Source organism: Terrapene carolina, unplaced genomic scaffold (genome assembly GCF_002925995.2).
Source record: "Terrapene carolina triunguis isolate 2854851 unplaced genomic scaffold, T_m_triunguis-2.0 Scaffold62, whole genome shotgun sequence".
Lineage (NCBI taxonomy): Eukaryota > Metazoa > Chordata > Testudines > Emydidae > Terrapene > Terrapene triunguis.
In genome coordinates, this window is record NW_020664413.1 from 41,600,819 (window position 1) to 41,627,827 (window position 27,009).

Here is a 27,009-nt window from a genome sequence, read left to right on the forward strand (position 1 = left end):
CCCACTCTGCAGAAGTCTAAAATGATCTGATCCTATTCCTCATCTAGTCAATAGCAAAATTCATTCTGACTCATTGGGAGCAGGATCATGACCTAGGTAATGGGCAGCTATTTATAAATGCCAAAATAAATGCAAGTCATCTCAGATTTGAAGTGATAACTGTCTAATTTTCAACGGTTAAAAAGCATTTTTAAAGAACAAAGGTACTCGAGTTCCCTTGAGAAATAACAAGCAATTTTGGGGCAATACAGTATCAAAACAGCTGGATGTCTCAGTCAATGAGAGAGGATTGATTTAGTTGGCTATGCTAATTTTCTGCAGAGTAATTCATAGAAGTTGCCTCTTTCAAAGGAATGTTAAAAATGTTCAGCAAAGTTATAAATAGAGATGCTTTGAAAAAAGGAGAAGATTAACAATTTTCATTTGGGACAAGAATTTTGAGTGAATCAAATAAATTATATAGTAAATATTTTGACAGCAATCTAAACTGATACTTTAATATTTCAAAGATAAGTACAAAATTTAGTTAAATAATTTAAGATTTATTCCAGGGGCATCACAGACCTGAGAGGAAAAGAACCTTTTAGGGTAAAATTCTAATTACAGATGCAGAGCACTTGGTGTGTATCTTTAAAAAAAAAAACAACCATCATAAAATTGGTAGAATTGTAAGACTTACAGCAAAGATTAAAATCTGGACATTATTATTATATGTGAGGCTGATTAAATCCGTACTGGATTATGGGTGTCAAGCATTTGAAGCAGCATACAATTTCAAGTTAAAGAAACTAGACATAATTCAGGGTGAAGTTTTAAAAGCATGTTGTCTACATCACCAGCAAATGTTTTACAGATACTCTATGAAGAAAGCGACTGAGATTTTAGGAGGAAGAATCTCAGTATTTATTTCTGGTGTAAATTTAAATCAAGAGGCTCAACCCTCGGACTCAACAGCACAAGCAAATGGGAAGCTGCCCTAAATGGGCAGCCAAGGTTCCCCCGACAGGGAAATTCTTGAGTAATGCAGGGTTGGCTTAGGAAACTCTATGCCACCCGCTCCTCACTTTCTCCACATAGGAGGAGGGAGTACCAGGGACAGGGCTGAGTGCACAAAACTGCTGTGAGAGTGTGGGATTGTATGGGACTATCACAGCCCCCGTAACTTTAAGCAGCCCTTTGGCTGCTCTAAATTATGCCACAAGCCATTTCAGATCCTCGGATAGGAGGAGTAAAAAGATGTCTTAAAGCCACCTTCCCTGCATCTCATCTTCATCAAGCCTAAACTCAGCACAGATGAGCATTGAGCCTTCAGGACTTTTAAAAAGGTGTTAGTAATGTGAATAAAAGAAAATTTGATACTTTTTAAAAGGGGGAGGGAAATTAGAAACATTTAGCAAAACTTGCACTTTAAGAATGAAATGACTGTTAGAAATGAGAGTGTGAATATATCATTGTGATTATTCATAAATAGAAACCAACAATGTAGTATGTGAGAAACTGACAAATCAAACAGGTGATGAACACAAAGAAAACGTGGTCTCCAAGGCTATTTCTTTGCAAATAACTGCAGAGAAAAAAAGATATGAAGCAAGGAAAATATTTACTGATAATCAGGGTTGTTTCACCATGGCAATATTTAGGGAAGTAACAGTTGACAAAGGTAAAAAAGTCCATTTCTTCTAACAATAAAAAAGGAAATGTATTAGAATTTGGAAAGCTATATTATCCCTGGAGCCACCCTGCTTCACTGTGGAGTTTCTGCCTAGTACTTTCCCTACTTCACAGTCTGCATGGCTCCCTGCTACAGTTTCAGATAATGGTACATATCTTCACTAACGTCACGATGAACCACCTGATTTTGCAGTTTTCATTCAGGCATAACGCCCAGTGATTCTAAATCAGTAGGAGTTTTCCTGAATAAGAACTGCAGAATCTAGACTGAAAAGGGCAAATGTCATTGGAAATAATGTTCAAATGTCAAGGGCTTTGGGCATTGTTTTGTATCCCAAATAACCTTTATTTCCCTATTGAAATGCAACTAATTTGTGTGTGTATGCTAGGATTACAGTGCAGATCTAAATGTGGCACGCTAACTGCCAGTCTAGAACTGACCTTTGCAAACCCAGCCTGGCTCTCCACGCAGAATAACGATTAAAGTAATGACATTTTTTATACTAGAGATACAGGGCTTGCTAATCTGAGCTACATGGGCATACACAACTACAGGTCTGTCGCATCTTATGCGCATTTAACATGCGCGATTTCAACTTTGCGCGGTCAGCAAAAACAAAAAACAAACAAAAAACAAAAAAGAGAAAAACAACAATTTTAATACTATACCTGTAGTGCAGGCGATTTCGCCCGCCATTGAACTCAATGGGATTTTGGCTATACGCGGTTTTCGCTTTACGCGCTAACTGCGGAACGGAACCCCCGCATAAGATGAGACAGACCTGTATGTATGTTGAAAAAACTGATACCATGCATGCATGTGCTCATTCACATAGCTTAGATTAAAATGAAGTTACTCTTGACTCAATCATATATAAGCAACAGCATCAGAAAATGTGTCAATATATTCTATAGCAACTTCTGAAATTTTATATCAAAAGTTTGAAGTAAGAATCTCTGCTACCCTCTATGTACTGGCACAGACACACAACAAATTATGGACCCAATCCTACAATCCAGCACAGCGCCTACAAAGCATGCATCTAGGGCGAACTCTACTGTGGCTTCCTCTAAATCCCACCCTGAATGGGATGTCCCAGAGTGTGAAGGGGAGTGCAGTGCAAGATAAAACAACCAAGAACTGAGGTGAGAACCGTCAGGAGGCTGGCCTGCTCACTACCCCATCTTCAGTTCCTTTGCAAAACTGGAACCCTCTGGGACATGAGATTGCTTGCCACAGAGCTGGAACTCCTTCCTTCCATGGCACAGGCTCCTCTTCACATACAAATGTGGAAGGGACTGAATGACTTGTCTAGGCCAAAACATAAATCTGAGGCACAATGAGGAATAGAATCCTTTGTCCTGAGTCCTGATCCCATGCTTTAACACAGACACCCTTCCTCCCCATTAACTGTTTTAGAAAAGAGCCATTGCTATTCTAAGGCTCCTGATCAAAAGCAATAATTTATAATTCTCACATGAACTAGCGAGTGAACTGTTCATACACCGAGCATTCTCATTTCTTATTGCTCATTTTCCTTTTACTCCTTGCTTCTTCTATCCCATCCCTCTCTGATGGTGGATAGGGCACAGATGGGAGTTAGGAGACCTAGATTCCATTCCTGCCTCTGCATCTGACTTCATGTGGCCTTGGGCAAGGCCACATGAACCCTTCTGATCCTCAGGTTCCCCAACCATAAAATGAGGATGATATAATACTACCCATCTTTTGTAAAGCACTTTGAGATCTATGGATAAAATATTTTTCATAAAGTACTAAGCACTATCATTATAATTATCTAACCTATAATGCTTCTAATCAATGTGGTAGCTATGAGTGGGATCTCTCCTTACAGTTTTGGAAGTGAAGTAGTACAGCATTAAGAACAGTGAATTTTAGTTTAGTGTATTCTTAAAAGGGCAGCGTCAAAGCTGGTAGGGCATAAAATTAGATTTAGCAACTTTGTATTGTTTTGAGTGCATGTATACAAACCATATCTCTACTCTGCCTGCCAAGTTATTGTTAGCAGGATAGAAACTGAGGTTTTTTTGTAGCATTCATATTATATTCCTAATATAAATTTCAAAATCTGTACAAACTGCTTTCAATGGAATTTTTGGGATAAGATTCAGTTTTAGGACTCAACTTTAATCTTTCAATGATACCTCTGAATTCCCATTCAATCAGTTGGTTTCTTGGGGCCTTTAGAGGATCAATGAACACTCACAAGGAACACTCAGTACTTTGCAGGGCTGGGCACTTGGAAAGTAGCCTTGGTTATGCAAAAAACATCTGTTTGCACTACTGTTTCCAATCTATTAATTATTTTTTATCAAGATCAGGTTTACAGATAAGTTTAGAAAGTAAGGCTGGATTCTGGTATACATTTAGAAGGGTTTCCAGTTGGCATTCAGCCACACATATTTACCATCTCACTATCATGCATTTCAAGAGGTTTGTATGTTTTTCCCTTTCAGCGGGGGTCAGAAATAAAAACAGTCTGATGGCCAACCCTTTGACACTACTGCAGTAAAACATTTTACATTCAATCAATGAAGCACAAATCTGAAATCATTCCATAAATAAAATACAGCAGTATTAAATTATTTTTACTTTGATACTCACCAAGCAAAGCAAAATCTCTGTCACTATAAATTGGGTAGTGTTCTTCATGAACAATAAAGGAACATCAGATCTTCCCTGGCTCATCAGCAGCGCACAATGACACAAAGGCAGTATGTAGATGTGGAGCCTTATTCAAGCAATACTCCCTTGGAAATAAATGGGAGTTTTGCCCGGATAAAAAGTGCAGGATCAGGCTGATTTTAATCAAATCAGTCCAGTGTGTCATAAGAAAATATACTAAGGTTTAATAGAGCAAACATCTGTAAATCACTATGACATAACCATCAATCCATTCCCATAGAAGATGAGTTCTAACCTGTTCTCAGCATCAGCACTGCATTTTGGAGACAGCAACTCAAAGGATTTTGTAAACTTCACCACCTGTCATATTAAAAAAAATCATTCTATCTGAACTTGGGATTTTTCATGAAAAATTACATACGTAGTCAGCAGCAATGTAATGTTTTATATATTAATTATATTTTTAGCCAGGGATCTTAGACTGAATGTTCAATCGCACATTCCTCAGGTGGACTATTCATGTTCAAAATTTACACTGCAATACAGAACATAAGCAAACTATAAAGATACTCAATTGATTTTTTCATACTCTTTCCCAAAATAGTATTTTTCCTAAAATGTTTTGCTACAGCATAGAGAGAGACTCCCAATGACTTCAAAGGACCAGCTCTTCATTCTATCACAGCCCATAACTGAAGCAGCTAAATAATCTGTAAAACAACCAAAAATAATCAGAGGAGAAACACAACATCAGTTGACCAGATTAACTCCAACTGAACTTCCTCTAATATATGTAATGTGGCCAGATAGTGTCAACAACTTTTAAGTATAACTTCCCATTTAAATCAATTGGTTAATTTCAGTAGGGAATTGTTCTTAACAGCTGATGGCATGTTATGGCCTATAGAGAATATTTCTGGCTTTAAACAGCTGGCACCAGGTGCCTCAATGACTTATATTTCCTCCAGTGTATTGGAGTTATGATTCACAGACCTTGCAGAGATGCCCAATTATCAGACTTACAAAGAACCAGCGTACATCCTTAAAGAAATGTTCAGTAGTCTGCAAATGTCAGTGTTGCAGAGATTCTGTAAAGGCACAGGCTGAAATGGTGCATGAAATCAAATTCTTGATAAGAACTTTTATATTGTTAACCTCATGGTCTTTAACATAACTTTAGAGTAGAATCATTATTCCTTTGATAAGTGGACAGAATATTCCCCATTGCACCATCTTTTCTTGATATATGAACTTCAGATAAACATGGCTTTTTTATAAGTAATACCCACATTGTATTACCATGGGCTGTTCCAAGCTACAATTAATGCCATCTCCAGTGACACAAATTTGAATGTTTGCCAGGAGTTTATCTGCAGCTCACATCCCTGAAAGAACACGATGGCATGTATCCCATCCAACAGGCTATTTTCCAGAATCACAGTAATAACAATAATAATTAATAATACATTTACATATGGGCTCAGAAAGAAACATGTATCTTTAACTCTTACCCCACTTACAATTCCAGAAACTGCCAGTCAAATGAAATGTTTAGAGAATGTAGGGGCCAGTCCTGCTGCCTCCTCTGTGGCTATGAAAGTCCCCAGATTCAACAGATCCAGTGCTGTTCCACTGGATGTGTGTGCAAAGAGGACACAGCCTAGCTCCACTGTCCCTCTCCCACTTTTCTACACAGAGGAAAATGTGGATGGGACAAAAGAGAACAGGAGAGAATGGAGATGGAGCACCCCCAGACAGGAGGGACGCAATAGAGGTGTAGAACGCTGTAGCCTCAGGGCAACAGCAACATGATTATGTGATTATGTGATTAAATGTTCACACACACATGCACCCCTCCCCCACAAAAAACCCAAATGTTGTCTATTTGAACAGAAAATACTTAAGGATTCAGGGAAATATTTGTGAATTTACATTTGAACAAAAATAAAAGATGAAAAACTACAAAAATAGTTACAAAGGCATTTAGTGACTATTTGCTGAAATGCATGCAGAACGAACTAGGTTCTAAAAGATGCACATTAAATAACTGGTTTATGGTTCTCTGGAACTGGTTCTGTATATTAAGGCTGCTTTCAAGCACCACCAATTCAGTAAGATATTTTCAAAAATGACAATTTTAGCAGTGAGTTTCAGGAAGATGATACAACAAAGACAGATTTTTTCCTTAGAGCAATTGCATTGTGGAGAAAAAGAAAACAGAAGACAAATGCTTTTAATCCATCTTAATTGTTTTTATAGCCACACCAGAATAGCAGTTTGCTTCTCAGTTAAATGCTGCTACCATCACGCAGGGACCGGGGGTCTCAAAAAAAACCCCAAACAAACAAAAACAAATAGGCAACTATAACTGGATCACTCCTCTTGAAGTCGTAAAGAACTTGGCGTGACTACAGTAAATATCTTTAGGTGAGCAAAAGGGACTATAAACAGATGGTGTGGTTTTGCCTTGACAAAAATAAATATGAAATCTATATAACTTAAAATAAGAACTATATATTGAAAAACATTCACTGTGCAATACGGTACTTACATTTTATATGTAAAAGCCTCATCATAATAAAAACAGACATTATACCACTCATGTATTAGACCTTCTCTAAAATTTGAAGGACCACTTACTGGTGATTCAATGTCTTCCAGGAGTAACACTGAGCATCGTTCACACTTCAACAGAGTCTGGGCTCGATGCATGATTTTCTTAACAATTTTCTCTAAGTCTGTCTGTTCCTCAAAGAGGTCATTAACTACCTCCAGCAAAGCCTGCATAAGAGGACAGGAAATTATTACTTTGGTTGTAGAAACAACAATTAAATGATTTACTTGTACAGATGTGCACTCTTTGGGTCTGATTCTAATCTCATTACATTGATGAAAATCTAGAGTAACTCCTCTGATGTCTTCATTCAAGCAAAATTCTTACTGATTTTAGTGACAACTGAATCAGTGAGAGTTCTTCTTGAGAAAAGAGTAAGAACTGAATAATGATGTCTGAGTTTGGCCCTACATAGGGCACAATCCAACTCTACTGCAGTCCACGGGATTTTTTCCATTCACTTCAATGGATTTTGGATTGGATACAAGAAGAGAGAGTTTCAAAGTTTCGTAGGAGTATTTAGCTACTAAGGTTAATATGCTTCATGATGGGATGGAAAACTGTGTCTTTTCATAACACGTCCGCATGTGCTGACCTATGGTTGGGTGACCAAGATTTGTTTTAGAATATTATGATGATACCTGTAATAATCCTACTTTACTCATTTATTTTAAAAAGTTCATTGCAATTTCAAACACAAGACATGAGACATGGCTAGAGAGACAAGACATGTAAATATTTTTACATTAGATAGTCATGCTGATCCTGAGTTTAAAATCAACTTTCATAAACCTTTACAAATAAGAATGAACCCATTTTCTCAATTAAAAATAGACATAAGATCTAATGAAAAGGTACCAGACATGCAAAAACATTCCACATGAACATTTTCCACTGAAGACAGGGAGGTATTTGAAGGTGATCTGCAAACTGGGAAAAAACATTGGACCAGATCCTCAGCTGGTACAGGTAGGCATAGCTCCCTTGAAGTGGCTGTGTGCTGATTTACACTAGCTGGAGATTTAGCCCCTTATATTTGCATTCTTTTTCTTCATTATGATGTGCAAAGGAGTTCTGAAATGTGTTTTGTTTTGTGTTTGCTAGTTTTTTCTAGAAATATCAGGAATATCCAGCCTTGCCTTCCCTGTTTTTGCGGGAGGGACTAGAGCAGCAGGAACTTTCTCAGCCCTCATTTGAAGGGACAAGAATGTTAAATCTTTCACAAAGGGGCAGATTCTGATCGCACTTAGGGTGGTCTACACACAGCATGAGCTCTGATTTCACTATATCAGTTTAGAAACTAATTTAGTGAAATCAGTGTAACTCCCTTCATTGGGCAATTATTTCATATTCGTATTCCTGTAACAATTTTGCTTAAATCAGTTCTTTACCAATTTAAGGTAAATCAAAATAGGGCACTCTTAATCTGAAATAAGAGTCTCCATATAAAAGGCCTGCACTAGTTTCACTAAATCAATTTTAAAGCTATTTAGTCAAATTGGTGCTCAAATTGTGTGTAGACAATATCTTATTAGCATCTTACGCTATAGGTATGTCTACACTGCAATGAAAAACCCGCAGCTGGCCCATGCCAGCCAACTTGGTCTCACAGGGCTTGGGCTCCAGGGCTGTTTCATTGCTGTGTAGACTGCTGGGCTTGGGCTGGAGCCCAAGCTCTGGGACCCATTTGTAAAACAGAAAATATAGATATATATTTTTAATTTTAAAAAAGCTGTCAGGCCTTTCTCATACTACATGAGTCGGGGGGGAAAAAAGGCACAAACACAATAGTTCTTTCCTTCACAGGCAACATTTACTATTTAACTTATATCTGCACCTTAAGAGTAAATTTGATAGATAAAAGCCCAAATTTAAATTTACAGCTTAACCATGAGTTGAAAATATTTTTAAATGTAGTTTCCTTTTCTATTTTAAATATAATGGGCCAAATTCTTTTTAGTATAAATCAGTCAGGGGTGTTGGAACAATTTTTATAGTGGGGGTGCTGAGACCTACTGAACCAAACGTCTGACGAAGTGGGTATTCACCCACGAAAGCTTATGCTCCAATACGTCTGTTAGTCTATAAGGTGCCACAGGACTCTTTGTCGCTTTGAACCAAACGGTAAACCCTATATATAATGGAAACCACTTCAAGCCAAGAGGTGTGGCAGCACCCCCAGAACTCCTAGTTCCAGCACCTATGAATAAACCGAAGTCGCTGAAGTTATACTAGAGATGAATTTGGACCATTATTTTGTATCACTGCATACAGCACTTGCATTAAAGTGTCTCCATATCACTAAATATATAAAAGAAAATTAGTAGTCTGAGCCCTGCTAATAAGAAAACTAGGTCCAAATGGGGAAAATCTTGATTTACATAGATTACAATCTAAATCATACAAGCTTCTCTATGTTGACTTATTCAGGGTTTGCTGTATTGCCAAATCAAATTAAGGTCTATATTTACAAGACAATTTAATTACTTCAGTTTAATTGAATCCCATCTAAAAAAATAATAAAGCAATTCAAACTGACAACCAGGATGATATCAAAATGAGCTTGCTTGAATGTCCATGTACATTTTGTCAAGCAACTTCCACAAAACTTTTCTTCAGATAATACATACAGCAATCACTGGGATGACAGGCCCCAAATTTAAGCCAACTTAAAATGGATATAATAAGGAATGCCTCCAGGAAAGTAAACTACGCACGAAAACATAATCTACCAATAAATTTTAAAATAATAACTCATGAGTGTGTAAAATAGCAACTGTACAAACCAACATTCCATTGTTCTGTGCTCTTCCTGCGACTCTAGAGTATCACTGAACGCAGGTCACCATGGAGCTGCCAAATGGCAATGGATTTTGTTAATACTTACTTGAGGTTGAAATAGTGATCAAGAAAGGGAAAGATCTGTCTCTCCAGGACAATTCCCTAAACTGCTCAATCCCCAGAAATTGCCATATTTTAATGAAGAGTGAGTGTGAAGCATTTAGGGGAGGGAAGGAGGTATTCAAGAGCCATGAAAAATCACCGTAATATTTTCCTGTTTAATACTACCCATCTGGTTAAGGAGATTAAAATGAGGCTTCCTCCAGAGTCCTTTAAGGGTTTCCCTTCAGAGTGATCTGATGATTTCAAATGTTTTATTTTATTTGTTTACTTCTTTGTGCCACAACTTCATCAGAAATATCAGCATGCCTCTATAAAAGGGAAACTTCACCACCAGTGTTTAGTCTCAAGAGAAAATAAGGTTTATATGACAGAGGATTTGGCTTCCATCAGCTCAAGTCTCAAAATTAAAGACTAGATTTTTTACTACTAATAAAGTCCCACAGAGCAAAATACAGCTCTTGGCAATTCCTCCTCAATCTCTCCTATGTAGGTTTAGATAGCATTAAAGAATTAATTGCAAATAGCTAAATCCCTGAGCAGCTTCAGTCACCATATTGTTAAAAAAACTGCCACAAAAATGTCTCCTTCTCCCTCTCTCTCCCAAAACTGCTCTGGTCCATACTCAGATCTGTATAGGGATAAAGACCTCATGACCTACAACCTAGAGCTCTAAGCTATTGGAAAGGGGAGACTCCTAGCTTCCCAATGGGACATAAAGCAAAGGTGTCTGGTCCTGTTAAATACCAAGATACATTACATTACATTATATTACATTACTATATATACAAAAGCTAAGGGTATGTCTACACTATGGGATTAATCCAAATTTATATAATTCGAATTTTGGAAACAGATTGTATAAAGTCGAATGTATGCGGCCACACTAAGCACATTAATTCGGCGGTGTGCGTCCATGTACCGGGGCTAGCGTCGATTTCCGGAGAGTTGCACTGTGGGTAGCTATCCCATAGTTCCCGCAGTCTCCTCCGCCCATTGGAATTCTGGGTTGAGATCCCAATGGCTGATGGGGCCAAAAACATTGTCGCGGTTGGTTCTGGGTACGTCCTCCCCCCCTCCAGGGAAGCAACGGCAGACAACCGTTTCGTGCCTTTTTCCTGGGTGAACAGTGCAGACGCCATATCACGGCAAGCATAGAGCCCGCTCAGCTCAAGACAACAGTCATGAACATTGTAAACACCTCGCGCGTTATTGTGCAGTTTATGCTGAACCAGAACGTGCAAAACCAGGTGGTGAGGAGTAGGCTACGGCAGCGCGGCGGCGAGAGTGATGAGGACATGGACATGGAATTCTATCAAACCGCGGGCCCCAGTGCTTTGGAGATCATGCTGTTAATGGGGCAGGTTATAGGCATGGAACGCCGATTCTGGGCCCGGGAAACAAGCACAGACTGGTGGGACCGCATAGTGTTGCAGGTGTGGGACGATTCCCAGTGGCTGCGAAACTTTCGCATGCGTAAGGGCACTTTCATGGAACTTTGTGACTTGCTTTCCCCTGCCCTGAAGCGCCAGAATACCAAGATGAGAGCAGCCCTCACAGTTGAGAAGCGAGTGGCGATAGCCCTGTGGAAGCTTGCAATGCCAGACAGCTACCGGTCAGTCGGGAATCAATTTGGAGTGGGCAAATCTACTGTGGGGGCTGCTGTGATGCAAGTAGCCAAAGCAATCACTGAGCTGCTGCTACGAAAGGTAGTGACTCTGGGAAATGTGCAGGTCATAGTGGATGGCTTTGCCGCAATGGGATTCCCTAACTGTGGTGGGGCGATAGATGGAACCCATATCCCTATCTTGGCACCGGAGCACCAGGGTACCCAGTACATAAACCGCAAGGGGTACTTTTCAATGGTGCTGCAAGCACTTGTGGATCACAAGGGACGTTTCACCAACATCAACGTGGGCTGGCCGGGAAGGGTTCATGATGCTCGCGTCTTCAGGAACACTACTCTGTTTAAACGGCTGCAGCAAGGGACTTACTTCCCGGACCAGAAAATAACCGTTGGGGATGTTGAAATGCCTATAGTTATCCTTGGGGACCCAGCCTACCCCTTAATGCCATGGCTCATGAAGCCATACACAGGCAGCCTGGACAGGAGTCAGGAGCTGTTCAACTACAGGCTGAGCAAGTGCAGAATGGTGGTAGAATGTGCATTTGGCCGTTTAAAAGGTCGCTGGCGCTCGTTACTGACTCGGTCAGACCTCAGCCAAACCAATATCCCCATTGTTATTGCTGCTTGCTGTGTGCTCCACAATCTCTGTGAGAGTAAGGGGGAGACCTTTATGGCGGGGTGGGAGGCTGAGGCAAATCGCCTGGCTGCTGATTATGCACAGCCAGACACCAGGGCGATTAGAAGATCACACCAGGAAGCGCTGCGCATCAGAGAAGCTTTGAAAACCAGTTTCATGACTGGCCAGGCTACGGTGTGAAAGTTCTGTTTGTTGAAAACCCGCCCCCTTGATTGACTCATTCCCTGTAAGCAAACCACCCTCCCCCCTTAAATCACAGCTTGCTTTTAAAGGAAATAAAGTCACTATCGTTTAAAAATCATGTATTCTTTATTAATTGATTATAAACATAGGGAGAGAACCGACAAGGTAACCCGGGTGAGGTTTGGGAGGAGGATAGGAGAGAAGTAAAAGGCCACTGAAAAAATTCAATATAATGACAGCCTTTTGGTTGGGCTGTCCACTGGGGTGGAGTGGGAGGGTGCACAGAGCCTCTCCCCCCCCCACTCCCGCGTTCTTACACGTCTGGGTGAGGAGGCTATGGAACATGGTGAGGGGGGAGGGAGGTTATACAGCGGCTGCAGCGGCACTCTGTTATCCTGCTGCCGTTCCTGAAGCTCCACCAGACGCCGGAGCATGTCCGTTTGATCACGCAGCAGCCCCAGCGTTGCAGCCTGCCACCTCTCGTCTTGAGCGTCCCTCATGACCTCACGTTCACTGGCATCTTTCCTGTACTTAGATACCGTGTCCTTCCACTCATTCAGATGAGCTCTTTCATTGCAGGTGCATTCCATTATTTCCGAGAACATCTCGTCTCGCGTCCTCTTTCTCCGCCGCCTTATCTGAGATAGCCTTCGGGACGGAGGAGGGCGGCTTGAAAAATTTGCAGCTGCTGGAGGGATGGAAAAAAGGAGAGAAGTTTTTAAAAAGATACATTTTACAGAACAATGCTTATACTCTTTCACGGTGAACAACACTATTCACATTACATAGCACATGTGATTTCAGTACAAGGTTGCATTTTCCATCTTAATATTGAGTGCCTGTGGCTTTGGTGTTAGAGATCACAGACGCAGGTCCGGGCAACAGAATTCGGCTTGCATGCGGCCATGGTAAGCCATTGTCTTTCGGCTTCTGCGCCCTCCTTTCCCACATACCAAGCAAAGCCCGTTGACTGCTGCGGTTTTCCTGTTAACCTTCAGCAGCAGAAAACAAATTAACCCCCCCCCCATCCAATTCTCTGGGATGATCGCTTTATCTCTTCCCCCACTGCGTGGCTGGTATCAGGGAAGATCCCTGTAGAAACCAAACTAACCCCCTCCCCCTCCCCACCTGCCATGAATTATCTGGGATGATCGCTGTACCCCTCCCCCCACCGCGTGGCTGGTATCAGGGAAGATCCCTGCTAGCCAAAGGCGAAAAGCTCAGCGCCAATTCTTCCCCCCCCCGCCCCACGCTTGGCTAACTGCAGGGAAGGATTTCTTTTCAGCCACAGGCAAACAGCCCAGTAGGAACGGCCACCTCTGTCCCCTTAATTAAATTCCTGTATTTCAACCAGGTTACCATGAGCGATATCACTCTCCTGAGATAAAGAACGGATGTTGCTTGAATGCCAGCAAACACCGGGACCATACGCTGCCAGGCTTTGTCATGCAATGATACCAGATTACTTGCTACTAGCATGGTGTGGTCAAGTGTCCTATCATGGAGGATGGAATAAGGCTGCACTGCCCAGAAACCTTCTGCAAAGGCTTTTGGAGTACCTCCAGGAGAGCTTCATGGAGATGTCCCTGGAGGATTTCCGCTCCATCCCCAGACACGTTAACAGACTTTTCCAGTAGCTGGACTGGCCGCGAATGCATCCCAAGTCCTCAAGGCAAATTAATCATTAAAAAACGCTTGCTTTTAAACCATGTCTTATATTTTAAAAGGTAAACTCACCTGAGGTCCCTTCCATGGGGTCATGGTCTTGGGTACTGGCTTGGGAGGGTACTTCAGTCAGGCTGAGAAAAAGATCCTGGCTGTTGGGGAGAACGGAGTGCTGTGTGCTCTCCGCAAGCTCCTCCTCCTCCTCCTTCTCTTCCCCGTCCGCAGAATCCTCAGGTGTGGCTGATGAGATTTCCCCCGCCTCGATATCCACGGTCAGAGGTGGGGTAGTGGTGGCGGCCCCCCCTAGAATTGCATGCAGCTCAGCGTAGAAGCGGCATGTCTGCAGCTCTGACCCGGAGCGACCGTTTGCCTCCTTTGTTCTCTGATAGGCTTGTCTGAGCTCCTTGACTTTCACGCGGCACTGCTCTGAGTCCCTATTGTGGCCTCTCTCCATCATGCCCTAGGAGATTTTTTCAAAAGTTTTGGCATTTCGTCTTTTCGAACGAAGTTCTGCTAGCACTGAATCCACTCCCCATATAGCGATCAGATCCAGTACCTCCCGTACGGCCCATGCTGGTGCTCTTTTTCGATTATCGGCCTGCGTGGTTACCTGTGCTGATGAGCTCTCTGTGGTCACCTGTGCTCTCCTATGCTGGGCAAACAGGAAACGAAATTCAAATGTTCGCGGGGCTTTTCCTGTCTACCTGGCCAGTGCATCCGAGTTCAGATTGCTGTCCAGAGCGGTCACAATGGTGCACTGTGGGATAGCTCCCGGAGGCCAATACCATCGAATTGCAGCCACATTAACCCTAATTCAAAATGACAATATCGATTTCGGCGCTACTCCGCTTGTTGGGGAGGAGTACAGAAATCGATTTTAAGAGCCCTTTATTTCGAAATAAATGGCTTCGTTGTGTGGACGGGTGCAGGGTTAATTCGATTTAACGCTGCTAAATTTGAATTAAACTCATAGTGTAGACCAGGCCTAAGATAACGTTTAAAGGTTTTAATACTTGTTCATTATAATTTCCCTCTCCTTACAAATCGTGACTAGTTGGACACATAGGGTGAAATCTTGGCCCCATTGAACTCAATGAGAGTATTGAAGACAGGGAGTTTAGCTTTACAGGAGGAGAGATTAAAAAAAAAAAAAAAAAAACTCTCTAGAACATTTCCATGATCTTTTTTCTGAAAAATATGTGGTATGTACAGAATGCATAATGGTGTGGCTTTAAGGTTGTGGTTGTACTCCTTTGGGATACCCTGCATAACTCACTCCTGTAGACAAATTAAATATTAAAAATCCAGGATGCTTGAGGGTTGATATTTCTGGAATTTTTAAAAAGATCTGAATCTGTGGAAATGTAACTCATTCTATTCTGCAGGATGGGTTCTAAACACACCTATCTTAGCACAATAAACTCGAAATTGTCATCAGGAAACAAACATTTAACATCAAAAGCAAATTTTTCTACTACCATCTAAGCCTGTAGCCCCAAGGACATTCACCATCCACTTAAAAGGTTCTCTCTGGATTATTTTGAAATAAAACATAACTGGTTCCTTAAAACTGTCTGTTCTGGAATTTGAAGGAAAGAGAGATGTGACAGTGTTTGATAGCTGTCCAACGTGCTGCTCTCTACTTACTCTGCTTCTGTCATATTCCTTCCTTGAAGCAGCAAATAGCTGGGCGTTAGATATGGCAATTCCACAAAATGGGAGGTACATCTGCATCACCTGTTTCAAAGAGAAATTTTAGGTCATTAGGAAACACTATTGACCATAAGCATCCATATTATTTAGCAAGTGTCTGGGGACACTTGGCAACTCTCAGGAAGTGCTCTGTACCCTTAAAGTCTTCCATTATATAACTAAAAACAAAGCAAATTATCTGTGAATGGTCCCTAGAGATTAGGGGGAAAGAACTATTCCAAACATTAGCCCTCAAACCAAACCAGACTCAAAACTATTTGGATTTATGGATTCAGCTGGTGTGGATCTTTGCTATTATTCTGACACATCCATTGCAGGATTCTCAGCAAGTGTGGAAATCTGTCCTCAGGTGGAGACTGTATTAAAATCTTGAATGTTCTGGAGTTTCCCCAAGTCGAAGTCCATTAGAGCTGAGGGCACTCAGACCTGTACCAGGACTAAGCCCCTTGGGTCTGAAAGTGATGCTGAAGGAGAGGAAGAAGGCAATCAGACAACTAGACGGATATTGTAAGAGATCAGGGCTAGACTGAAAAAATCTATCATCAGTCTATCTTGACATCCTTGGAAGGAATAATTGATGAGATGAATACAAAAATAAACATCACTGATGACAATAGTTTGGTTTTCTATATCCAATCAGACTTACATGTGAATGGCATAATGTCTACCTTGTTTACAAAACAAAGCACAGATAAAAGTAACACTCTCTTGGAAAGTGAGGTTGAAATCTTGGAGGCCTACGCGAACTCCCATAATGCATTAGTAAAAGGTACCCCAGCACAGATGGAAGCCTCAGGTCCAGTGATATTTACAGAACAGTTGTTGCTTAACCTGGTTGGTATTATGCCAACAGGGCCGGCTCTAACTTTTTTGCCTCCCCGGGCAAAAAAGAAGAGCGCCGCCCTGCCGAAATCCCCGCCCCACCCTCAGCGCCGCGCTGCCCGAAGCCCCTGCCCCCCCTCCGAGCGCTGCGCCAAGCCCCCGCCCCCCCTCTGAGCGCCGCGCCGCCCGAAGCCCCGCCCCCCCGAGCGCCGCGCCGCCGAACCACAAAAAAATTAAATAAAAACCGGAGCGCCGTCCCGCCCCAAGGTGCCGCCCCAAGCACGTGCTTGGTCGGCTGGTGCCCGGAGCCGGCCCTGTATGCCAAGAACAACCTTTTGTGCAGTTGTTGACTGAGCAAAGTGAGGCATAACACTCAACTCAATCGCATTTCTCTGTTTGTCTGTAAAGACCATATCTGATGAATTCCAAAATTTCAGGGAACTTCCTAGTAATCAATGGGATGAACCCTATTGATTTGATTGATACTTCCCTTACCATTGTGTTGGTCCCACCCTGTCCATTTACTTGGTGTCATGTACTTCTGTACCAGATACAGACTAACCACAGTGCTTGCTTATACACACCAGATGTGTTCATCATAATCCTTTAATGCTCTGCCAGGTATGGCTGAGGTTCATTTAAATAAGGTATTTTACACAATGCCGCCAAGTGGCTGAACAGCATAGTACAATTTAGCATTCCATTACACTTGGCCTTTGTACAAAGATGAGAATTCTGAGAGTATCTCCTGAAAACACAGAGTTGCTCTGGTGTGTAGCAGCTATGAAACTGTGATGTCTTTGTTTTCTGTCTTTTTCACCTTTAAAGTACTCATTTTGTTCTCATAGTTACTGCAGCTTGCAACAGAGGAGACACATACAAACACACACACACACACACACACTATTCTCTCTCAAAGACTCTACTTTTGTTCTTTCTTATAGTGTTTCTCCTTAAACTAAAATGATGCATTTTAGACAGAAGCTATGTTTGCTCTTTAGAGCAATTGTTGCCTTCTCATTGATAATCTTCAAATGTGTCAATTTTAACATTCTTTTCTACATTAAAAAAAATCCAAATTGGTAAGTTTGAATGCTTATGATCAGTGGGAAAGGCCATTCAAAACGAAAATGAAAAGTAAAAACACAACCGTAATGCATGAAAGTGCCAAAGAGACCAAAGGGAAGGGGCATGCCCTCATACTGACAGAGGCTTTTTATGCCTGGACAGAGGGGAGCTTGAAAAGGAAAACCTGCCACAGAAAGGGGTGGTGAACTGGAAGAAGGCAGCCCTGCCTCAGACAGCAGAGACAGGCTCTACAATAGGGAGACAGCAACAAGCCTCACTGCTCCAGAAGCTGCATGACCCAGTCTCAGAGCAGTATGCCCCACGGGGAGGGGCTGGAAGTAAACCCTTCTCTTTATTTTCCCACAGACGCCCCTCTGCCATAAGGGAAGAAAGAGGAGAGAGGACTTTTCTTTTGTTTGCTCCAAGAACCTCATTAGGTGTTTGCCAGAGTGGGGAGAGAGAGAATTTTACATCTCTCCGTTTAGTTTTTGTTTAAAAAAAAAATAGAAAACTTGGTTACTAGTGATGCATCACTGAACACCATAGTCAGGGAAGAGATCTGGGTAGAAAAAAATTGCTTACAAGAAAAATTCTGACCTGATGCATTCATGAGATTTGACTACTTTTAACCTATTACAATATATAACTTTTAGAATCAGTTTGGAACCTAGTCCTGCACCCATTAGAGTCAGGAGCAAAACTTCTATTCTAGACCAAGGTATTCAGACACCAGGGTGATGGGAGTGGTATAAGAAGACATATCATGTATTTTCAAGCATAACAAAAATGGTTGATAAGGACAAATTACCATCTGGTGAGATGGACAACCACTCAGCAGGCCTTATTCTCCATGGCTGTTCACTTTGTGTATAATCATTTGCATCTGTGAAAAGTTGGTATATAAAATGCTACTAGCTCAGAAAAGTGGTGTTTTACACCCACTTTGCACAACTATAGATGACTACACAAGATGCAGTGCAATGGTATTGAAAACTTTATAATAAAGAATAAAATGAGTGAATAAAAGTTTACAATTAAGTGATATAATTCAATAACATCTGCAGAAGAACCACCAGTGATTTAAAGCAATTATGCCACTTTTAAAAAGAGTGTTTGGCAAAACAAAAATCTGCTGCCACTCTTATTTTGTCTTTTCTGAGCCATATAGCTACTGCTGCTTAAACAGACTCTGGCAAAACTGTAATACAGTAATTGATACATCACTAATGGTTATTGGCATTTTTAAAAGGCTCTTCTATTGCTAAATCACAGAGTGGAGTAGAACAAAGTTATCACATTTTGGCTTCAAATAAATAAATTAAATATGCATTTACAACTGCAATATCAAAACACCTGTTTTCTGATGCATTCTGTGACCCTTTAACAGACAGGAAACATTCAGAAGTACCATTACAGAAGCTAGACACTATGGCAATTGGCTCTATAAAAATATACAATGGTGTGCTGATTGCCCTTGTACATTTTAGCCAATTATTGTGAAGACTTGATAGTATACCAGATCCTTCAGTGGTTTTGCTCCCAAAAGAGAATGTAAGTGAATAGTTGAAGAAATGTCACTGATGGGTGAGTAATAAAAGCTCCTCTGGCACATCAACATAAAAGAATATTGTATCATGCTTTGCCAGAATCTATTTAACTGTAAGGCACTCTAGTTACTAAGAAGATTTTTCCTTAAATATAAGTGTCTTGTTTATAATAAACAGCACTAAACACTTCAGTGATGTCACAATCCACCATTTTTGACCTCTGAATTCTCCAGCATGAAGTGGTGATCCAATAACAAAATATTGAGCTGTAGCATAACTAAATAAATAAGGCAGGAGGAGCAGACTGACTCGAAAGGAGGAGTCTTATGCTTGGTCATAGATATGTTGTCAAAAGCAGCAATGATGGGAAAGAACACAGAGAAAAATGACAGGTTCATTTTAATTTGCCTCAGTGTCACACAGGAACATTTTAAGAAGGAACTGTTTTCCTGTGCCCTCTCTGCTGTCCTTTCTGCACTACAAAACAGCCTGCGGGAACTTACCTATCACAATCTGGGTCTGTGAATGTTTTACCAAACACTAAGGTTTTATTGCACAAGAAACTCTATCAGCTCATATCTGACATTAAAACTCTTAAAGGAGCTGCTGCTAACAAGTCAAAAGCTTGAATAAGGAAAATATATTCTGTCTATGCTTGAAGGTGCAATAAGTGGGGAGGCATAGCTATGGCCTATAGTCATGCCAATGGACTGACCATCAGTGTGAGATCCATGGGGAAAATGCAGCTTATTATATAAACCATTCCGCAACAGATGAAGTTACTCATCCTTGCTACATCCAATTAACAATCCAAGGCACAATTAGCAAGCATTTTTTCAATTTGGAGAAGTACTAGCAACATGAAAGGTAATTCCTTATGGGGGTAATTTCTTACCCTATCTAATTTGCACTAAATGACTAGGAAACCCACTACAAATGCTTGAACTGTACACATTGTTCAGAAAGCAAATAAATACACTATTAAAAAAATTCAATGACACACATTTACAAAATGTACTTTGTTCATTTATTTTTGCAACTGAAGCTTGGTTTTAATGGTTTATAATGGTACATCACAGCATAGTGGCATCAGTAAATGCATGATAGCATATTCTGTAAAAATAATGCAATCTTAGTAATAAGCTGATCTAGCTAATCTGCTGAGAGGTGGAGCTAGAAAGCTTGTCTCTTTCACCAACAAGAGTTGGTCGAGTAACAGATATTACCTCACTCACCTTGTCTCTTTAATACCCTGGGACAAGCACGGCTATAACAACACTCCAAATTTGGTTTTTACTCATCCTGACTCAAAAAGCAGACTCAGTGATACCATTTAAACGTTTCCTATATTCTTAAAAATAGGTGGAATATATAAATGTTTTATTAAATTCAAGAATCTACAGACCAAAATCAATTGCAATATGGTTAAGTGTGAACACTCACCCAAATCACATTACGTTCTGGCATCTGTACAGTGTCTGGCAATTCTTATATCCATGTCTCTGATCAAATCAAAGCATAACAGCAGTTTGCACTTCACAGAAACATTTGCCAAAACCAGAGATTTTTCCAAGCTAATTACAGGTTTGAACCCCTATATTCTGTGGACATTCTATGAACCCTAAATCCATACACATACCTCTCCTGACAGCAATGAGAGCTGCACAGATCAAGAGCAGTACATGGCTTGATTAATCCATTGCCTCTGAGGTTTTTTAAATTCATCTTTGCATGTTATTATTTATACAGTGCTATAAAAGTACATGGTGCTTCAGAGACAAAGAAAAGACAATACAATCTGAAATTTGGCAGCCTGTAGGGACTGTAAACAGCCTGCATGAGGCCAGCGAGAATTTCACCATGATAGGCCAAGTGTTGGTCTGCCTCATGTGATTGCCCGCACACAAGGGAACTAGATAGTCTCTTCACCAGCCAGATCCCTACACCATTCTGTAGTAGAAAACAACTCCTGTAAAAAGTTAAAAGATCAGATACTTATGCTGGACCCCATCCCCACGAACCCTGCTGTTGGAGGACTGCTGGAAGTGGAATAGGGGGCAATGCCATAGCACAGAGATTCCTGGGCGGCAACACTAGTCTGTATTTATGTGCTTACACTAACGGTTGTGCATATGCTGACCTTTTCTTGTGATGACCTCAGAGAAGCAATACATACCTTTATTACTTGATTAATATAGTTCACTCTTAGCAGGACTTCCAGCAGGGTTTCTCCAGAGCTTGGAATTAGTTCAGACTGCAGAAGTACATCAGAAATACTTCTGCTCACTGGCTTGATCAACCATGCTCATATTAAGCCAACTCTGCAGTTTTTACATAGGCTGACTATAAAGTGAGCAGGCTTTCATTTAGCCCTGTTTTATAAGCCTGTAATGGTGCATTGAACCTCATGCTGACTGACACCATCTTCAATTTTAGGTTGGGCTGTAATTATGCTTTTCCTGTGATGGGCCCTAGGATGTCACACCTGTTCCATCCTAGACAGCCCTCTCAGTCTGGCCTTCTTTATTTCTACTCTTCACAACTTTTCTTCCCCAAATTTATTTTTAAATTACCACTGTTGTCCCTTTGTATCCTCTCCCCTCTACCTCGTCAGACACCCTGATTTTATGTTGCATTTTGAATTACTGTCTTGCAACCTAAAGGAATTGATGGGCCAGGTTCATTTAGAATAAAATTATTATTAGAGATTCAAGTCATGCAACATTTCCATTGACATTAGTAGGAATTTTGCTTGAGTAGACTACAGGATTTGGCAACTAAGTATTAATAGAGGTGAGTGGTTTTCTCCTGATCTCTCAACACTTCCACAAGTGTGTTTTGGCCTGGCATAGGTAACAGGCATATTTTCATATTTCAGATTTATCTGAAACAACAAAGTTTATTATGAGGCTTCCTTTGGAAGGTCACATGCAGATTATTGTCCCCTCCCACACACTAAGTGCTAAACACAAGGAAATATTTAAGTATTAAATATGCCTGATAAAATGTAGCTAAAATAGGTTTACTAAATCCTGTCCACATTTTGTGTGTGTGTGTGTGTGTGTGTGTGTTTATATTACAAAACAACGCACAACATGGCTCATCTAGAGCTTGCACAGAGCTCTTCTTCAGGTCTGGGAAAGGTACTCAGAGTGTCACAGCTAAATACAAAGTGGAACAGAATGTTTAGCCTAAGGAGTTATTAGTGACATAGCTCATCTGGAACAGACTGCATGTTGGGTCCAAGCCTGTGAGGTGCTGAGAGCCTTCTGCAAGGTGTTAAACACCCTCAACTCCAATTGAAGTAAATGGCATTAAAGTCTTCACTTCCAGCTCAAATCACTAAAGGAACAGTGGAAGCTCGGTGTAACAATTAAGCAACCCAGGCTTCCTGGGTAGCTCTTTAGTTGGTGTAAATTGGTGTAGCTCTATTGACTGGCCTGCTATTTGTAGCACTGACCCAGTGTGGATTTTGCTGCATTTTTCTTCTCCTTTCTTTCCCATGACAAAACAATTCTGAGTAGGAGCAGATGCTGTCATATGCAAGCAAGAATTCCTATTTGGGAGATGGTTAAAGTAAAATCCAGGGGATTTAGAAAGCACCAAAGTCCTTTGACATTTCCTTGATGCTACTTCTTGTCAATCAAAGCAGTCCAGGTGCTTCTTCTGCAGTAGCTAACCTCACCAACAAACAGAAGACTATTTAGGAAATTTATTGAGAGGTTACCTTATGGAGTTTCTTGTTCCATACACAGGCATAACCCAGGTAAAGGACCACCTGGTTCCTACTTTACATTTCACCGATTTTTTTCTATTTCTCTTTTACAGTCTTATCTGTCTCTATTGACGTTATTGACCGTGTAAGTATTTTATTGTGTAATCATGTGCCTCTCTGGTAAAATAAAATCATATGTTGTATCTTTTGAAAATACATTCCTGTCATTTTGTTGGCTTGCCTATGGACACTGTGAAACTTGCCATTGGTGTTCTACACTTGTCTATTTTGAGCTCAGAGGTATTTAGTATTAATGTGACAAATGTCACTGTCACAGCATGTCATTGCACTTCTTGCTGTTGACACTTGGGTCTATGCTTCATTCATTTCCCCAGAGAAAGCTGTCTCTATTCTCCTTTCCATTTTTTAGGATGACAAATCAATGGTAGGACTTCAGTCTTTTGGCAATTCAGTATAGTTAGGAAAACTTCTCATAGACAGTTCCTAAATATTGCAGTTTTGCCCATGTATTTATTATAATTTTGATGGTTCCACTTCTTGTCCGTAAATCAAAAGTACATACTCTAGGGCAGGGGTTCTCAAACTGGGGGTCGGGACCCCTCAGGGCGTCGCAAGATTATTTCATGGGGGGTCGCGAGCTGTCAGCCTACACCCCAAGCCCCGCTTTGCCTCCAGCATTTATAATGGAGTTAAATATATTAAAAAGTGTTTTTCACTTATAAGGGGGGGGGTCATACTCAGAGGCTTTGTATGTGAAAGGGGTCACCAGTACAAAAGTCTGAGAACCACTGCTCTAGGGCTTTTACTTGACTTAAATTTTAACAAAGAGACTCATTAATATAGTCAAAACATCATTTAACATGCAGCATCATAACATACTGCTAATATTTCTCATATACAACAACACCAACTTACATTCTAGTTGGCCAGACTATGCAATTGGATACAACTGACAATAACGGGGACACGAAAACAAGTATGCACAACTTCAATGAAGCCCAACGTGGGTAAGTGTTGGAGAAACAGAAAAAGGGTATTTTGTAATTTAAACTAGAAAAGCATATTGTAATGCTTCTTACATTAAAGTTAAAGCTATGTGGAACATATGTGAAATAATACAATCCTTGGGAAATGTCATTCAATTCCAAAATGAAAAAAGGGCAAGAGCATCTCTGCTGGATAGGTGAATATCCTTAAAGTGATAAACTAGTATTTGCTTGTCCACAACAATAGTAGCCACAAAATCTATTTTAGGTTGAATCAGGGAAAGGAGAAAACTAACCTGGGTCAACACAATTTCTTACATAAAAGAAAAACAGAAGAAAATGGCATTTATTGTTTCTTCAGTTAAAGAAGTCTTTGAAAGACATAATCTATTTCCACTTACCAGACAACCATCATAAAAAATGAGAATGGTGCATCAATTAGTCAATATAAAAAGAAAGTGAATTAACAATACAACATATTCTATAAATGATAGTACATTAATTCCATATTTACTGACTTTGAGCACAGTCTTGGTCAAAGGGATAGCAGCATAAAGGAATATGAGCCAAATGTTGCTCACAGTGTAAATCTGGAATGCCTCCATTGATTTCTTAGTCTGGATTTACATGAGTGTGATTTAGAGAAGAATATAACCTTTTGTAACAATCTAGCTTTAGTTTTATCTTTAATGCAGAAAGTTGGTTAATGCCTTAAGGACCTTTTCAACAGCTTTGGACTTATCAGTATGACTTTTGTGGAATTGGTATTAAAATGTATTGAACCTCTACAACCAAATACCATTCAGAAGAATCTGAGCATAAATATTTACAATACTTCTATAAAACCCTGCAGTTCGTAGGACAGATATTGTGGTTTGACATTTCCTGCCTCTCAAATGTCTCTGTACTATGTCTGACATGGCTCTCAAATCTTGAGCATGCCACTAATGTTAAATATTCCAGCGAGTCATCAGGACATGATCATTCAAATAGCAAAGAAAAAAAAAATTGCACAAAACGTAATGCCCTGGCCAGAATCTTAACTAGGCCTCAGTAAGAAAGGAAATTTATTTTCTTTTGATCAGATACAAAACTACTGCCTTGGAGAAAAGTGTCTGAATTAGTACCGACAGTCGCTACATGTTTCCATTTCCACTTTGCAGCAGCAACAAAAGGGAATTCTGAAGCTAATGGGAATGGAGAGAGTCCAGCACCTGCAGAATTGGATCCTCAGAAAGGAAAACTTAAATCCAGGCTTGAGTACTGAGAACAAGCTAACTTGAATATGTGAATCGTATTGCATATTAAAGAGACAACGCCTAGTTAACTTAGGCCTTAAATTGTTGGTTAAAAACACTTTGTATCTTAACTCTTTCTGTATTCTGTCCAGACCTAAGTAAGAAAGGATTTCTTTTTGAAAATGTCGTCTCTAAAAAAATGTATTTAGCAGGTAAACATTCCACTTCCAGTATATGTAACCATACAGCTGCTGTGGAAGATGCATGTGTACACAAAGGTTCCTTACAGGGGTGTTCTAATGCAGGGGTTCTCAAACTTCATTGCATCGTGACCCCCTTCTGACAAGAAAAATTACTACATGACCTTAGGAGCGGGGACTGAAGCCTGAGCCTTCTCGAGCCTCACCACCCCACATGGGGACCAAAGCCAAAGCCCCACCGCCCAGGGCAGGGGGCCAAAGCTGAAGCCCAAGGGCTTCAGCCCCAGGCAGGGGGCCTGTAACTTGAGCCCCACCTCCCAGGGCTGAAGCCCTCGGACTTCAGCTTCGGCCCTGGGCAGTGGGGCTCAGACTTTGGCTTTGGCCCCAGCAAGTCTAATGCCAAGCCTGGTGACCCCATTAAAATGGAGTCCCGACCCACAGTTTGAGAACCCCTCTGATAGTTTGAGAACTGCTGATCTAATGAACACTGTGGTTCCAAGTGCGTTAGGCCATGGGGATAAAAGGAGCTGCTGCTGGGATTCTCCAAACTAAGGCAGAAGTGTGGTGGCTTTTGTTCATGAAGTCTAAAAGCTGCTACCACTGCTGGATCCAAATGGTGGAGTGGCTGGTCCTTCTGCCCACTGAAACGCCTGCCTCCCGTCTTCTGGGAGTGAAGAAAGCTTCTTACGAAGAGGCTCTCCCACCCCTAGTCTGATGAGACTTGGTGCTAGAAACCCCTGGGAGAAGAAGAAAATTGTTTTTGTGAGCCAATCCTTACTCCTTTATGAAGGGGGTAGATGTTTAATCACTCCTGCCCAAGGGCTGCTGTTCACTTCTCTACCAGGCAGGAGCAGGGATAAAGAATTGTTGTCTGGACCCCAGAGAGGGGCAATGTGTGTAGTGGGAAGGCTGGGATGCTGTTCTGCTGGGTAGCCTATCAGCACTATATGTCTGTGCAATGGGTCAGAGGGTAATTGCCATGAGCTGAGGGGTGGCACTTCTTTGAGGCATTGCTGATGCCAGGGAAGATGAGACTGTGGGAGAATAGCAGATGGGAGCTTGGGACTTCGTACCAGTCACAGTATTACCCCAATACACACCCAGACACAGAGCCTAACCCATCCTGTATAACTCCCAAGGAAAGGGAACTGAAAATCAGCTTGAGTGCTCCTCAACAAAATGAGCACTGCCATTAAGCCATTTATGAGTGTGGCCAACAGTGTCTCATGCTTTATTTTAATTTTTTTTTAAAGGACTGATTACATTTTTTTAAAATTATTTATAAAATATCAATAAATGCACATTGGCATCTCTTGGTTGCCTCTTGTATCTTTGGGGATTGCTCAAAAGACCACTGAAATCAATGGGAGTCTTTTCATTTATTTCAACAGGCTTTGCATCAGGCCACTAACATGGTGGAACTGCTTAGCCTTACATTTGATTTCTCAAGAAATTCTGATGTGTCCCCATTGATATAACTTGACAGGGTGGTTGTCAATAGCTTGGCTTAAAAGAAGTAAAAGTCAAGGAAGGTTACAGTACACGTTTGAAACTCTAGATCTAAAAATGCCATAGGCAATTAAAACACTGTTTTATATTTGGTTTGGTTAAAAACAAATTTTGTATATCAACTTTCATCCCAGGTCACTTTTTCATGGTTAAAAGAGTTTCCTTGGATTGTAATTAATCATGTAAATACCTCTTAAATGTCCCTACAGAGGCATTACTGGTTCCAGTACCATGATAACATTAAC

At 40.8% G+C, this 27,009-nt stretch overlaps 1 protein-coding gene across 2 annotated transcripts in view; it reads right to left on the reverse strand.

Annotated features, from left to right (window-relative positions):
- The window catches only part of PDE11A (phosphodiesterase 11A), a 226,632-nt gene that overhangs the window by 110,117 nt on the left and 89,506 nt on the right, over positions 1–27,009 (reverse strand). Inside the window, exons 3-5 of one of the 2 annotated variants that reach the window (XM_029910560.1) lie at positions 15,593–15,682; positions 6,959–7,099; positions 4,614–4,678 (exon numbers count right to left, since the gene is read on the reverse strand). In XM_029910560.1, coding sequence (XP_029766420.1) covers positions 4,614–4,678; positions 6,959–7,099; positions 15,593–15,682 — 296 coding nt within the window. The remainder of the gene's footprint in view (positions 1–4,613; positions 4,679–6,958; positions 7,100–15,592; positions 15,683–27,009) is intronic. The other variant, XM_026647595.1, reaches the window with a different exon arrangement.